At 44.6% G+C, this 16,120-nt stretch overlaps 1 protein-coding gene across 1 annotated transcript; it reads right to left on the bottom strand.

Annotated features, from left to right (window-relative positions):
• Window positions 1-151: 151 nt before the first annotated feature.
• On the bottom strand, window positions 152-14,811 carry itih5 (inter-alpha-trypsin inhibitor heavy chain 5). The gene is made up of 14 exons (XM_078282131.1): window positions 14,660-14,811; window positions 14,530-14,574; window positions 13,493-13,656; window positions 12,572-12,682; window positions 10,827-11,110; window positions 9,932-10,101; window positions 9,318-9,434; window positions 6,490-6,661; window positions 5,395-5,704; window positions 3,329-4,011; window positions 2,888-2,941; window positions 1,818-1,934; window positions 1,342-1,719; window positions 152-779 (listed from the first exon to the last, which is right to left on the bottom strand). Exons 1-14 carry the CDS (start codon window positions 14,789-14,791, stop codon window positions 508-510), a joined length of 3,009 nt encoding a protein of 1,002 aa, XP_078138257.1. The 5' UTR covers window positions 14,792-14,811; the 3' UTR covers window positions 152-507.
• Between the last annotated feature and the right edge of the window lie 1,309 nt (window positions 14,812-16,120).

The raw sequence follows: 16,120 nt of genomic DNA, 5'->3' as shown, positions 1-16,120 counted from the left end.
GATCTTCAGCCCAGGGTTGCCACGTTCAGCACATGTTGACATAGTTTACATATTAGCTGTCTGACAAACACACACACACACACACACACACACACACACACACAGGGTTTCGTGCATTTCCCCTTTTCTGTCAGAAAATTACCTCAAAAGGTGGATTTAAATGTTTTATTTACAATTCCAAAATTACCATAGAAAATAATACATCAAATATAAAAAAAAAAACCTTATTACATTTCTATTAGAAATAATAAAAAAATAGATCCAATATTATTGGTTGTGGTTATTCAGTTCAGGTGCCTCAGACTAAGGCAGAGGACAGGTTGGATTGTGTGTGTGTGTGTGTGTGTGTGTGTGTGTGTGTGTGTGTGTGTGTGGGGGGGGGGGCATGGTTGGGGATGAATGGAGACGACTGAAATTTGAAGGTTTGGCGTTTGCAATTGAAAGGTTTTGGGCGATAAAGGCATGTGATTTTTAGGGATATGGGGTTAAAGATTTAAGGCTGTAGTCTCAGGCGCTGTTAGTCCCATGTGGCCAATCCCCTGTGTCGAACATGTGCGACATCAAATAGTCCTCATACTGTCCGTCTATCAGTTTGGCCGCATTGTTCCTGGCGAACCAGCAGTCCACGCTCTGTGTCCCGCTGTAGATGCGCCTGGTCTTCTGGACCACGGGCACCGAGCGGTCCTTCACCTTCAGGACCGGTGACGTTTTGATGTCTCCTTGTGCTGAGATGTTGGCTGGAGACTGTGCCAGTCCCACTTCCTCATGCAGGAACTGACCTGGAAGAATGAGTCAGAGTGTCAACAGTCAGTTCACAGGCTCAGTTAGGGTTCAACTGATGTGGGTTTTTCAAGGCCAATGCCGATATTTTTGGAATGAAGCTGCTGTTATTTTGTGCTGCTGTTAAATAGTGTTAAATCTGACGACTTTCATGCACAAAAATTACAAGGATTGAGTTTTTCCCAAGAGTTTCCCCAGAGCCTCTGAAACAGAATTTAAACAATTACGGGGAAAACTCTCCATTGAAACCAGGACAATGAAATTCTTTTAGGTGGGTCAGAACCTCCTTAAGGCAGGGTGAGGCAGGTTTCATTACAGGTTTTATACACTGACACCCCTGAAGCTGTTGAGTAAAATCTCCCACACCACATTGGAATTATTTCTCTAGTCAGCCCTGTGAAATGAAAATTAATAAAAGCGTATGCACTAGCAATGGTCAGGGAGGACTTTGGAAGTGGATGACACACCTTTTAATAAAAGGCCAATATTGGCCCGATCTATCAGTCAAACCCAACTCTCAGTCAGCCAAATTGAAAAGCTCAACCCTCGGTTGACACCTACCAAGTAGGCCGTGGCAGTTGTGGGACAGCCCCTTGCTGGTGGAGATGTAGAACCCTAGATGGTCTCTCTGGTAGGGCGCTGGATTCTTGTACTGGTGGACCAGGATCACAAAGCTGACGGTTCCCCCGACAGTCACAGTCACGTTGGACTTGCCCACAATGGCCACCGACAATGCACCGCTCTCTACAGCAACTGTGGAGTCGCAGGGCAGGACCATGCGGTCACGTCCGTCCAGGATGACTTTCTTAGGGGTCACCTCGATGTAGGCCCGTTTGGGCCGGTCCACCACGATGGTGATGGTGCTGAAGTAGGTTCGCTGCTGCTTGTGGCTGCCTGGCGGTGCTGGGGCTCCAATGAGCTTACCGTTCACTGTCACACCTGGAGACACAATGACAGTGGTTTCAAATCCCACACAAAGGTTACATAAAATAGAAGTCTTTAACGATGTTGACTGGCGTGACGAGATCCGGTCTTACCGGAGTGCTTGTGGTCAGAGACCAGGCGAAGGATGTGTCCGGGCTCTCCGTTGATGTTGAAGCACACTGTCAGTTTACTGAGGGGGAACTCCACCACAAAGTGGGGGTCACCGTCCGCTGAGGCAGAGAATGGGTGACAGGGTGTGAGAGAGGGACAGAAATAGTACCTTCAAAAATGCACCTACAAGCATTAGGAATTCAGCAAGTTGGCCTATAAGTAGAGGGGCTACTGCACTGCTCTGACTTCACTGTGTCTATAAGGACGTATCTGTATGTATCTCAAAGTCACACAAAAAGTCACACTCCTATTGCCTAGGGTAAAGTGGTAAATAAAGTAAGGCAATGGCAGAATGGTAGATGTCTTTAATTTGGCAATGCTGTTTGATTTTCAAAGGACTTCTCCCATAGCTCTGTATAAGAGAGTTACTGTATGTTCTATCAGATAGCATATATCTATGGCTGGAGTTTCCTCAGGCCTGTGAGAACTAGCTGAGATGAATAGAGGAGAGATAAGATGAGAGGAGATGAGAGAGCAACAGTAATGACAGGGTCATTAGCCCTCACTAACTGCCTCTGATGGCATCCCTCTCTTTACTATAACACACATACACACACAAACGTACACGTCTCATCTCTTTCTTTAGTCTCCTGGACACTGTCCTATTTGCTGGCGGTGTGTGTGCTCGCGAACACGCACTTGCATGTTTAAAGTGCCACCTAGTCCCAGTTTAGGTATTTCAATTAGACCCTGTGTGTTCTTTCCTCTTTCCAGGTCATGTTCAGAGGCATCTCTTAACCCCTCGCTGACTGTGTGATCGTTACCGTCTGTCTGACGAACATCCAAATTACAGGCCGCCCACGCAGAGAGTGCAGAGAGAGAGAGTCTACTGTACATTTCCCCTCTCCTCTCTTTCAAGTCTCCTTATGGAGCCTTATAAGCACTATATGTATAGAAAAGAGGCACAGCTCAAGGCACAGAAACTATATGAGTTTATAACGACAACCAGACAACAAGGCAGATGGAAATATATACTGTATACGTGAGAGAGAGAGAGAGAATGTGAAATCACCTGATGTTTTGGAGACTGTGATGGATTTCTTGGCTAGCCTCCTCTCAACTTTACCTACAAGGAAAAGAATATTTGTTTCCTAAGATGATTCATATGGCTTCTATTGTTAAACACTTCCTCTTAAGTCTTCCATATGAAGAACATTAACTGTTTGTGGTACACTGTCTAATACAGGGAGTCTGAAAAGGCTGGAATCATAGGGATAAGTAACAACATATTTCTTGCTGCACTTGTTTTTCCCACACACAAGTTGTAAGGAAGGTAAAGTGGTTTAAGGCATCAGGATTTCTGGTCTCTGAATGGAGGCGAAATTCCACTTCTGACAAACAGTTGTAATAGTCATTTACTTGGCAGTTTCCCTTTGATTCCAGACTTTTCTGACACTCTGTACAATAACAGAAGGTAATGTTTAAAAAGAGGAGAACACTCCGATAGCCTCACCCATCGTATTGCTAAGAGAAGAACTCCGGCTGCCTGGCTTCTTCCCATCGAGGCTTTGGGGCGTTTCTTCCTCCACGTCGTCCGGCAGCTCATTGACCGACGGGGCAGCCTTGCCAGCGGCCGGGGCGAGGGTGGGAGCCGGGGCCATGGTGCCGTCGGCCAGGACCTCGGGCTTCTCCACCACCAGGCTGGTGAGGGGGGTGAGGAAGTGGTAGGCCAGGGACAGGTTGGTGGCCTGCTGGATGTGGCCTTCCCTCTCCTTGCTGGTTTGACTGCGCAGCCGCGACCGCAGCCCCTCCTTGACGCTCAGGAAACCCCAGACGCGTTCCACGAAGTCCTCTGCTACTGAAACCAGACTGACCCCCGCCGCCTGTGTGATCCCCGACCCTGGAGCCTTGCCTGCCGTCGCCGCCGCTGTCGCTGCCTTCACGTGCTTCTCCGTCTCTATCTGCCGTTGCCGTAGCGGCACGTCTGTCTCCAGGACGATGCTCTTGTCGCTGTTGCTGGCGGTGACCTGGACGTGGAGGGATTCGGCGCTCTGGTTGGTCAGCTTGCCGGCGATGACGATCTCAGAGCCGTTGAAGTAGTTGGTGAAGAGGTGCTGGGTGACGTACTGGACCGAGTCCTCTGTGTAGTTGATCCTGATGTCAGACAGCAGGGGAGTCCCTATCTCGTCGTAGAACCTAGAGAGGGACGAAGAGACAACGAAAAGAGAAAAAGAGAATTTGTTTGACACAGAGGCAGAGAACAAAGTCACAAATTACAGCCATACACCTACGACTGCAGTTGAATCATTACAAAAATGAAAAAGAACCGTCAAATGACCAGAACAAGGCAACAATCAAGGTATTTCGCGAATTCTCGGTGATGTACTATGGAACTTCCTGAATGGCGTACTGGTTTTTAACCTTTATTTATCCACAGAAAATCTAGTATGCCTGCTCTTTTCCAGCAATGCTCTGCTTCACATTCACACAGTTCCACACGTTCACACCGGGAGCTGCCCAGAACAACCACAGTCTTCTAGAGGGGAGACCCAGGTTTCCTTGGACGTCCCGGGGATTCAAACCGTCAACCTTCTGGCCATAAACCTGCTTGTCTAACCTCTAGGCTACCACCGCCCCACTTCAGAGGTTGTGCATACATTCATGGAAGCGTATGTAGAAAAGCGTGGCTTTTAAAAAGGATGTTGATTTTCAAGGAGATTTTGTGTGTGTAAGTGTGTGTGTGTGTGTGTGTGTGTGTGTGCATGAGTCCTCTGTCCTGTCCTTGGTGTCACGCCGCAGTAAACCTCCTCACCTCTTCACCAGCATGTTTGTTCAAGCAGAACCGGGGCTATTATCTCCAGAGTCTATCTGTTAACCCCACACACATACTCAGACGCCGGGTTTCACAACACACACACATTCCACCTCGACTGAACAAACACCTTGTGTGCCTGCGCGAGGAAGGGAGAGAGAGAAGAAGAAGACTGTGTGCAAAGGAAAGAAAGAAGTGCGTGTGAGAGAAAGAGAGCGGCTGTTTTAGTCTCTAGCTGTCACATGTTGAGGCTGATTAAAGAGGTCTGTTGTCAGCACCGTCACATTTGCCGTCTTCTCTGCCTCGTAGCATGATGAGAGATGGAGGGACGTGAAAGAAGGAGGGAAGGGAAGGATTAACGAGAGCTAATTGCTTAATAAGAGGTGGATTATACACATATAAGGGGTAAAAACCTACACCTACAGAAACTCAAACTTCATCAACAGAAAACCCAAGGCAAAAGACGTCACAGTACTGAACACACTGTTTGATTGACAGGTGATCTCTGGGAAGAGCAGTGCAGAAACTCCACAGCAATGAGTGTTTGGCACCAAAGATGGAGACAAAATCTAAAAAGAAACAAGAATCTTGCGGATTAAGTGAAAGAAAAGAAACTAAGAAAGAAAAAGCTAAAGACAGTGACGCACATGACATAGGACACAAGAAGAGTTAGGAGGATAAGATGTCTTGCGATGGAAGGAATGAGTCAGACAACAAGATATACAAAGGATTCATGGAGAGAGACGGAGCAGAAGACACACACTTACCCTTTGAGCATGGCGCTGGCGTCAGCCTCCTCGCGAATGCGTCTCATCATCCCGCAGTTCTCCAGAGCCATGCGTTCCAGCAGCCGGTAATCCACGTCGTTCCCGATCCCGATGGTGAAGATGCAGAACTTCTCCTGCACGGCGGACCGGGTGTTCCCCAGGATCGCAGGGGACTGGGTCTCCCCCACCGTGGGCCGTCCGTCCGTGAGGAAAATAATGAGGGACACGCTGTTCTGGCTGGCGTCGGGGCCGGAGAGGTAGTCGCTCAGCAGCGTGGAGCCGGTGTGGATGGCACCGTCGATGTTCGTGCCTGCAGGGGAAGGACGTCATGGGAGATTGTTGCATGGGTTATATGAAAATGTCAAGGATATGGAAATACAGCGTAGCCTATATCCAAAGTCAGATTTTGTAGTTTTTATTGCCTTGAGGCCTGGAAAACCCATTAAACAGGACTTTTTTTTCACTTTCATTTGGATTCAGTGACCAGTAGGGTTAGACCGATATGGGTTTTTCAAGGCGGATACCAATATCTTTCAATTGAAGCTGCCGATGGCCAATTCTTTGAGCCAATATTCGATATCTTTCAACGTGACCATTTTACACCAAAAAATTACAAGTATTCAGTGTTCAGTGTTCTGTGTCCCCCAGAACTGTATTCTTGACAGGGTGGAAAAGCCTCTGAAACAACATTTAGATCATGGGACATAACTCCAGGATCCTAATATGAAAAAAATCATGCATACTTGTGAAATCCAATCAAAATGTCGCATTAGAGTCCATTCAAGTTAAGTGCTTCCAATAGACAACCAGCGATCAATTCCATGATAAATATGTAATCCAACAAACTGCATCATATCCATCATATCATAATCTGGACAACAACAACAGATTTTTAATAAAAGGCCAATATCGACCTGATATATCGGTCGAACTCTACATTTTCCTTCCCTTCACAGCTCGGAAATGACTGGAGCTTCCAGTTTATTATTAGATCTGTGAAGGAAACAGCATACACCCCTGGAACAGAAACCTGAATGTAACGTGAGATTAGTGGACATACAGATTTGTCCCATCGGCTCCAGAGGAGTGTCTCACCTCCAGTGGGCACCAGCATGTAAATAAACTTCTTGGCGTCTCTGATGTTAAGGGGCGTAACCGGAACCAGGCGATTCGGCTGCCACACCTTGATCTTATTGGAGAAGCTGATGAAGTTAAAGCGATCGCCGGGACGCAGATCCTTCAGAATGGTGAACAGGGCATCCTTAGTCTGAGAGAGAGTCATGGAGACAGAGGGAGAGAGAGAGAGAGACAGAGGGAGAGAAAGAGAAACAATTGAAGAGTTCTATTCTTCTATATTCTATTATATAAGCAATCCAAAGACGTGTAGGGATTTGTTGAAGGTGCTCTTTGGTTTTGGGATGTTGCTTTCAATGAAAAAGGACTTCCAACGCACTCTTCACACAAAAATTTTAAAAAGCCTTAACTGCATGGCTACTTAGAAAGATTAAAAAAAACAACAAAAAAAAAACATCATCCAGTGTGTTTCAGCCATGCTCCATGCTGTGGCCTATCTCTAAAATATCCAATCTGTAAATATCCACTGACTTATTCTATTGATTTGTATTTGTAATTTTGTGCCATGTTTCATCCTGGCAATTTTGGAGCGAATCTCTCCAATTCGTAGCAATAATACTTTCATGTTGCATACTTTCATTTCATTTATGAAATGAAAATGAAATGCTTTATATGTTGAGTGTCTTCCCATTAACAAGTGTGAAAAATTCTGTTGGACAACGCTGGACACACAGCTCAGCAACAACACTGTGGTCATGGTTTCTATGGTGCAGCCATGGTTACTGTATTACAGTATAACGCTATAATGCTGTAATGGTTGGACACAAAACGCACATGCCGTCAATCAAAGGCCCAGCCCTGTGACCAGCTGGGGTGCTCCTCAGCTTTGATGACTTCACAGATTATTCACACACACACACACACACACACACACATGCACACACACACCTACTTCACCCAGTCCTCCCTGTGAGTTAGTTTCTCTGTCTGTCAGCAGGATATTTCAAAAACTTATGAACGGATTTCCATGGAATTTGGCAGATAGGTCTTGGGACAATTGACTAGATTTTGGTGGTGATCTGGATCTGAGATTTCCGTCATTAGACCATTACTGTTTTTTAGCAATAACTATGAAACTAATAGAGATAGAGACTTGATTCCAAGTCTTGCGAGGGTGTTTGCAGGATCAAGAAATCAATTTAACTTAAAATTTTGTATCCTTTTTTTTTTTTTTTCTTGATCCTGAGTGATCCTTTGGGTGTAAAGCAAGTTGGAGAATTGTTCAGCGTTGGTGGAGGTTTGCTTTTTCCTACTTTTCTGTCCTGTAACTTTCACAATCTCAACATCTCCAGATCTACAGCCATGAATGTGGGTGTCATATAGCTGGGGAGGGTTACCAGATGCCTATATGGGCTGTATACAGCGAAGGTCAGAGCCGCAGACTGACCTACAGTGAAGCCCTCTATTGTGGAGCCACATCAAAACACACTTGTTGTTCTGTTCCTGCGGACCGCTGGGGGCCGGCGCTGGGTGGGGGGACGGATCAAGGGGTCGAGGGCGCTGTCATCTAGAAAGTTCCATTACCCCATAGACACTGACCTTCCTCCCTCACAGCACGGCCTTGTATGTTCCCACTTTTCTCTCTCGCTGCAATCTGTTTTTCAGTTTTTCTCATTTCTGCGCTCTCCGCTCCAGTGGGATGTGTGTGTGTGTGTGTGTGTGTGTGTGTGTACGGCAGCTGCAGAGATCAGATCTGCGTCTGACCGAGGGGATTATCATGCTATTACAGATGGAGGGAAAAGGTCTGATATTGCTATTCCGGTGTGGGAGTGAGAAGGTGGGGGTGTCAGGTTCACTATCCAGTATAGCCAGCGGAATTGTCTTTGAAAACAGGGTGAATTGCTTTGCATGGGAAACCTGGAGCAAAACTATCTGAAAATTCATCAGATTTCCTCCAACTGACACTGGGGAACAGTGAGACGGATCCCATATGGTATTTTTGACCTAAACTGGACCTTAAAGCTGCACTACGCAAGATTTTTTATGTAAAAATACACCTGAATTACCAGCCTAAATCAAAAAATAGGGCTGCAATTGAGAAGAGCGTCCCATCTCCACTAATTGAGACGCTGTAGATTCGCCCAAAATAAATTCTGGTGTCAGGTATGGACACTGGCGGGAAAACTTATCGGCGCACAAGAAGTGACAAATCAAAACTTAAGGTCAAAATCCTAAATGGTCTACTAAACAGCAGATTACATGATTTCTGGGTAATGAAGTCCTTCAAACTTTCAAAAATTCAATGAGTTATCTCCCTCTGCCACTAGGGGCCGCCAAATGACGATGTTGCCTAGTGAGCCTGTCCTCCCCCAAATTACGACCTTTTTTTTTAAAGTTAAGCGACCTCTAGCGGTCGTGTAAATAACGACAATGTGCTACGTTGGTCTGCGTCCTCACGTGACTGTCATGTTTCTCTCTCAACATTGAAATAACACGGTGGAAAGTAAGGGCGTTGTGGTCGGGGATGGTGGATGGGCGTATACGTTTGCCTTCGATGTTGGCGACCGGGGTTCGATACCCAGCGTTTCCAAATTTAACCATGACCAAGCCATTTTCCTAACCTTAACCAAGTTGTTTTAGTTGCCTAACCATAACCATAACCCACGTTGTTTTCATTTCACGTATTTTTGTAAGATCACATTGGAAACGCTCCTGTGGGTCGTTTTCATTTCACGTATTTTTGTGAAATCATATTGGAAATGCTCCTGTGGGTCGTATTAGAGGGTAGGAACAAACTACCTATGTGGTCGTATGGGTTGGAGGACTTGTTGTGCCTAGTGCTGCTTTACCTGTCTGATCTTAGTTCCCAACATGGAGGCGCTGGTGTCGATCACGAACACCACGTTCTTGGGCACAACGGGCAGGTCTTTGGGGGCAAAGTAGTGGACGAAATGGCCATTCAAAACCTGGGGAAGAGAGGAGTAGAAAGACATAGAGCAGGCAGAGAGAGAGAGAGAGAGAGAGAGGTTGCGGTAGCTTTTATTTGATTGGCAAAACGTACGATTGTTCAGAAGACAGAGTTTGGCTGCAGAGTGAAGGTGGTGGCAGTAATCCAGAGAAATGAATTACTAACAGGTGGGTGGATGTGTGTGTGTGCGTGTGTGAATGTGTGTTTGTGTGTGTGGAGCTGGATGGGGAATTTGCGTGCATGCATACAAAATATGAGCACGATTCTGTTTGACCCCTGCATTTACACAGTCTGGTTTTCTTTAGGCTGTGAAATGGGCTATAATGCTCTGACATGCTTTATTTACTATGTGTGGACAGGCTCCGGTCACGGGATATAAGAGCAGTACTTACATATTATTTAAGGTCATACATCAATATATAAATGTGGTCTGATTTTTCTGTCTCTTTTCCTCTCTTTCCTCTTCTCTTTTGTTTATTCTACATGTATTTGTACCTGTATGTCCCCTATCCCCATCTCTCTCTCCACATCGTAGCGGATCACAAAGTCTCCCAGGATGCCGTTGGTGGTGATCTTGGCCTGCTGGACGATGTTCGGGCCGAAGGTGATCTTGCAGAGGTTCTTGTCGTGTTTGATCGCAGTGGTGACGGGAGGCTCGGTCTTGGCTGGAGGACAAAAGCGGGAAGGAAGGGTGTTTGTGTTTTAATTGGCGGAAGAAAAGAGTTGAGGAAAACGCCACACCGCCCCGAGACAATTCATTTAATAATGGAGATCTAAATTGGCAGCGGCGCTTACTAAAATATCACACAAATTAGACTTTGAATGGAAAGAGTGAACACTGCCAACATTTTGTCACAGTAAGACAAATCAGACTCATACAGCCACTGCATGATTTGTTCAGTTTTAATATTGGGATAGTGTTCATTTCTATGTTTAAAAAGAGGGGTTTAGACTTATAAATATTACTTGGACACAGCAAAGAAAAGTAGAATAGCAATAAGAATATATAGGAAATGGGGGATGTATGACAACTGACAAATACATCAGTATATATATTACATTTGGTTACAGTAGTACAAAGTAGAAATATAGGAACGAACATATAGAATATGAATAACAGCATGTAGCAAATGGGGCATATTTGAACATTTACAGTTACAACACTAGAATGTATTGAGTAGAAATATAAGAATGAAAACTATGAAAATGTATGAAATATGCAAAATAATAGCAGTAGAACATATGTAGATAAAGAAAAAAATGAAAGAAAAAATATGTACGATATGAAAATTACAAAAAATATGAACAATATGAAAACTATAAAATATCAAGATATATGCAAAATGAGAAAATATTCAAATATGAAAAAAAACCCCATATAGGACCGTACCTGGCGTCTTGGGTGCGTTGGGCCCGGACGCGGCGTTGGCGGCGGCGCTGCTGCTCTTGCCGTTGCGGAGCGGCAGCACCTCGAGGTGCGTGATGGGCGAGTGGTCGACGATGGTGACGTCCAGGCTGAGGCGGCTGACCAGCTGCAGCGGGCGCAGGCTGGTCACGTGCTCGTAGCGGCCCAGGCGCCGCCGCAGCAGCTCCTCGTAGGTCAGCAGGAACACGGCCCGGTTCCGACCCGGGATGCTGGCCGCCATCCTGAACACCTCCACCTCCGACTCGCCGCTGCGGAGAGGAGGGGAGAGGAGACGGGGTCAGACCGATATATTCGTAATATATCGGGCCGATATTGGCGTTTTATCAAAAATCGCATCTGGTCCAGTCAGTGTCGCCCACCTCTGATGTGATGATATGATGCAGTTTGATTGATTACATATTTACTTTAACCTGAACTGATCCTAATGTGACATTCTGATCAGATTCCACCCAAGTATGTATGAATTTTGTTTTCGTTATTACTATCATTATCATTCTTGGTTTCAATGGAGAGTTTTAGTGTCTCATAGTCTCTTAGTCTGCTGTTTCAGAGGCTTTCCCACCCTGACAAGAATACAATTCTGGGAGAAACACTGAATACTTGGAATACTTTTGGAATTTTATGGCATGGAAATGCTCAAATTGAATGATATTGAATATCGCCACAAAATATCAGCTATTGGCAGCTTCAATAGAGATCCTTAGACACTGTGGATCAAGGAGCAGGTTTATTATTGACTCGATTGACTTGATTGTGGTCTGTCCACTCATGGCTTATTCAGTGGTATGTCAGTCTGTAAGGTAAGAACTGAATTAGGCAAAAGTGTCTTTATGTATTCTGCTCCCTCCACATGGAACTCACTGAAAAATGGCTGAAAACTGAGAGAGCTGGTTCCTCTTGGTTAGTTTAATCTTACAGTGAAGGATCTTGGAGTTGTCTTTGTTTATTTTGACTTTGTACACTGTTGTATGTTGTTGGTCTGCAACTTTTATGTTTGTCATGAGTTGCTTTCTTGACCAGGTCTCTCTAGAAATCTCAGTGGGAGCAGCCTGGTTAAATAAAGATTAAACAAAAAATAAACAAAAAAGCAAGAGCTGTAAACAGAAATAAATATTAAATAGAGAAGAAGAGGGAAATATGGCAATTAGGGAGGAGAGGAGTACAGAGGGGGTGGAGTGGTGAATTGCACAGTCCAAGTGGTGATATCATGAATATGGTGTGTGTGTATTGTGCCCTTCTTCCTCGTATCACCATCTCCCACTTCAATCCCTCCCTTCCTTCTCTCCTCGGCCTTTTACACTGGAGTCAGTGAATCATATAATTGCATTTTATGAAATGTCATTTTTCGGATGACAGCTGGAAACGGCATGAGGTCATTTCTGCCATGGTAGGGTCACAGATTTATATGACAATCCTTGTCTCTAGAGCGATGATCTTATATTCCAGACTCACTCCAGTCTGGGCAGACACACACACACACACACACACACACTCTTTGTGGCTTCCTAGCTGTGGTAGAAGAGGTTTTAGTTGGGATATTATCAATCTGTTTGCAAAATAGGAACTTGAGAGGGGCTGAGTTCCTGCTGTGTAATTATAAGGAGACGCCAGAGAGAGATCAGACCACAGGAGTGGCCACACACAGACTCAAGCATGCACCCCACACACACACACACACACACACACACACACACTCGGGTTTCTTTTACCTTGCGTCACCTGACTCTTTGTTCTTGGGCTTGCCGTTCTCCCCCTTCTCCTGCTTGACCTTCTTTTCCTTGGGCCTGACCTCACTCTGGTAGACGCGCCCGCCAATGATCCTGGTTCATGGGGTCAAAGGTCAAGGATTAGACTGCCGCTTTTATTCTGGGTCACCTATTGTCGCTGTTCAAGCAGGCTTTCTTGGACAAAAAGGCAAAATTTGTGGACAAAATTCCATTGTTCCCTATTTACAGTTAACAGTGCCGCATGAATGAGCGGCGGTGACTGTGCCGGAGTTAACGACGGTATAAACTTCTGTGTGCAGCCTTTGTAGTCTCCTCACTGACCGCTGCCATGGCAACTGAAGCATCATAAATCCACACAACCATTGATATAAGGCGTCAATTCACTAAAACTCTACGGTCTAGTGCCTGCATCTAATATCGTTTGCCACCAAAACTTCCAAACCCGCTTATATCTGCTAAATTTCTGGAGCAACAGCAGATGACTGACAAGGTATTATTTGGTCAATGTGATAAATTATTAGATTAGTCATCAAACTACCAGATTAAAGGGAACATTGGTCCTGAATGTTCCCCTGATGTGATTTTTAAAATTTTGAATATTACTTCCAAATAAATCTCTGTCAGTTTTTGCTTGATCTTTTAATAATAAACACTACAAGATCACAATTGGATTCACTTATAGCCAAACCCAATTGATGCCCATGACCAACCAAATGAACTTGAATTAGGAAAAGCAGCAAAATGGGAACTCATTTGTCCTAAATCAACACATAAACAGGGATCCTGATGCCTATATAGATTTAATTATGCTTTGAGAGGGTCAAATGGATGGAACTTGGGTGACATAAATATACCGACTACACTTGAGTTATTGCTGTTGCTCAGTATGAACCGGGCTCTTACATGGTGAAGTTGGAAATGTAGGCAGTAGCGGGGATCTGAAACTGGAAGACGCCCTCGGCAGCGGCGGAGTGCCGGTTGAGCATGGCGCAGGACACCGCGGTGAAGGCGTACCGGGAGATGATGGTGGTCTTGATGGCGAGTTCCTGGATGTGCGGTTTGGTCTCCTGCTCGGTGGACACATTTACGCATCATTATTGCAGAGACATCAGTATAAGCGTCATATCATATGTGGAAAGATTAATGCCCAATTTGGGTGTTGTGCACGTCCTTTGCTGCGCGTACTGGCAACCCCCCCATTTTCTTTTCGATCAGAAGAAACTTTAATGATCCCCAGTCATGATATTGAAATTCCCCTTGAGTTCCACCTAGCAGGCTCGTGGCATTTCTTCCCAGATCATTGGAGCGCGTTTCAGAGAGGAGAGCCAGTGCATTACAGCCTCTCTGGCACAGCTGACGCGCGCTTGGCCGCTCTCCTGCGCGTCACACCCACAGCAGAATTTCGGATGACAAAATCCACATCTGATAAAAACAGCACTCAACTTAAATCAGGCCATGTATTCTAGGCCACTGTTAACATATAAAGTTAATCAAATGCTTGTTTACATTTTGAGCGGCGTCAGTTCAGGCAGTTCAAACCAAATCTCCCAAACCCGTTTATATCGACTGAATTTCTGGGGATAAAGGGGAGCAATGACTGATGACTGACAATATATTATTATTATTTGGTCAAAGTGATGAATTGTTAGTAAGTCACCAAACTATCATCTTATAGGGAACATTGGTCCAGAATGTCCATTTGATTTGGGTTTTTTTTAAGATATGGTTTCCAAATAGATTTCAGGCATTTTTGCTTGATTTTACCTCTTCATGATAATGATAAAAAGTACAAGATCGAATTTTATCTCACTTAGGCCACACCTTGTCCCAGTTGAATGTTTGCAGCCATTCAACTGAAAGTGCACAGCTACCCAAGACATCAGACATCACTACCAAGACGCAATAAGTTTATAGCCCCAAAGTAATTAACTTGGCTTTACCTTGGTCAGTATAGTTTTCACCTGCCGAGGCACCCTGCGTGGAGCCTGTGGACACAATCAAAACAGTCACTTGATGACATCCAAATAAGTGGCACCAATGTGCAACACTGTCGTCTTTGAAATGACTTACAATGTCTGGATCAAAGTCAGTCAAGTCGGAATCAAAATCATCTCCGAACGGAGACTCCTCCAGTTGCCCCAGTACGCACGGGCTGAAACACACCAGCAGAGTCCACACCAGCATCTTGCAGTCCTTTTCCATTCAAAAATCAAACAGATAAATGGGACATTATTCCCAGTGCGCAGCGCTCCGAGTCTCCGGGTCTCCAGATCAGAGTGGCCGGACCGAGAGCTGAGACTTGCGTGGGGGGGGGGGGGGGAGAAGACTCGACAAACACTCCCACCCACAAAGAGAGAGAGGGAGAGAGATGCTGTGCTTCAGTCCACTTCTCAATGAACAGCCATCTGCTGCTGTTGCCTTCAAGTGCTGTCGGAATTAGCGAGTTGCCGAGATGCGACGTTTAGGGGGCGAAGGGCATGGAAAACATTGGTGGTGAAAGTGAGGATTTTACTATCATATGTTATATGATAGTAAAATATATATGTAAAACATATTCAGGGTCACAGCCCTGAATATGTCAGGGCTGACCCTGAATATTGATGTATGTTTCTATTTTCACTCTTTGTTTGATTTTAAGTTGTAACACATTTTTTAAAAGTAATTAAGACATCAATTACATGACTGATGGCATATTTTTTTAAACTTTTGATTCTGATTTCAAAATAAAACACCAAAAACCTTGTCAAGTCAACTCATACATTCACAGGAAAACTCAATGTACTTTACACGCAAAAATAATGAAAAATAGCAAAAACGTTTTAAAATAGTAGAAATAACAAAAAGAAATATATATATAATGTGATAAAAAAAATACACATATAATTAAAATATGTATATATAGGTACACATATATATACACACATACATCCACATACACACATACAGCTATGTATACATGCACACAGTGTTAGTCAAAAGCTTGGGAAAAAAGGAAAGTTTTGAGCCCAATTTTAAAAGAGCTTAGAGTTTTGGCACATCTGAGGAAATCTGGCAGGCTGTTTGGCCGGGGGCGTAGTGACTAATGGCAGCTTCACCGGATTTTGATTTTACTCTAGGAACAGGGAAAAGGCCAGTACCAGGTGACCTCAGAGGCCTGAGTGGTTCATAGGTTAAAAGCAGGTCTATTTAGTGCCTTATAGAAAAGCACATGAATGCGTGACAAGTCTTATTTATGACTTGCAAGCTCGGAAGCTGGAGTTTACGAGGTGCACATGAAGGCAGCATGACTCTCTGCCATTATAATAAGGCCTAGTTGAGCATCCATCAGTTAGCGGGCTGCTGACCCCACTTCCCCTAGCCCTAATGTGAACCGGCTCTGTGGTGCAATTGCCAAACCAAAAAATGTAACTCTGAATTAATGCAAAGTTTACCTAGTTAATTATTGACATAGGAGAAGATGATAAGCAAAGAAGAGGAGATAAACAAACAAGAATTGTTTTTAATGGCTTTAAGCCATTGTTCTTTTTTTTT

Source organism: Centroberyx gerrardi, chromosome 24 (assembly GCF_048128805.1).
Source record: "Centroberyx gerrardi isolate f3 chromosome 24, fCenGer3.hap1.cur.20231027, whole genome shotgun sequence".
Classification (NCBI taxonomy): Eukaryota; Metazoa; Chordata; class Actinopteri; order Beryciformes; family Berycidae; genus Centroberyx; species Centroberyx gerrardi.
Note: the sequence above shows the minus strand (reverse complement) of the source record. Positions and strands in the feature narration are given on the sequence as shown.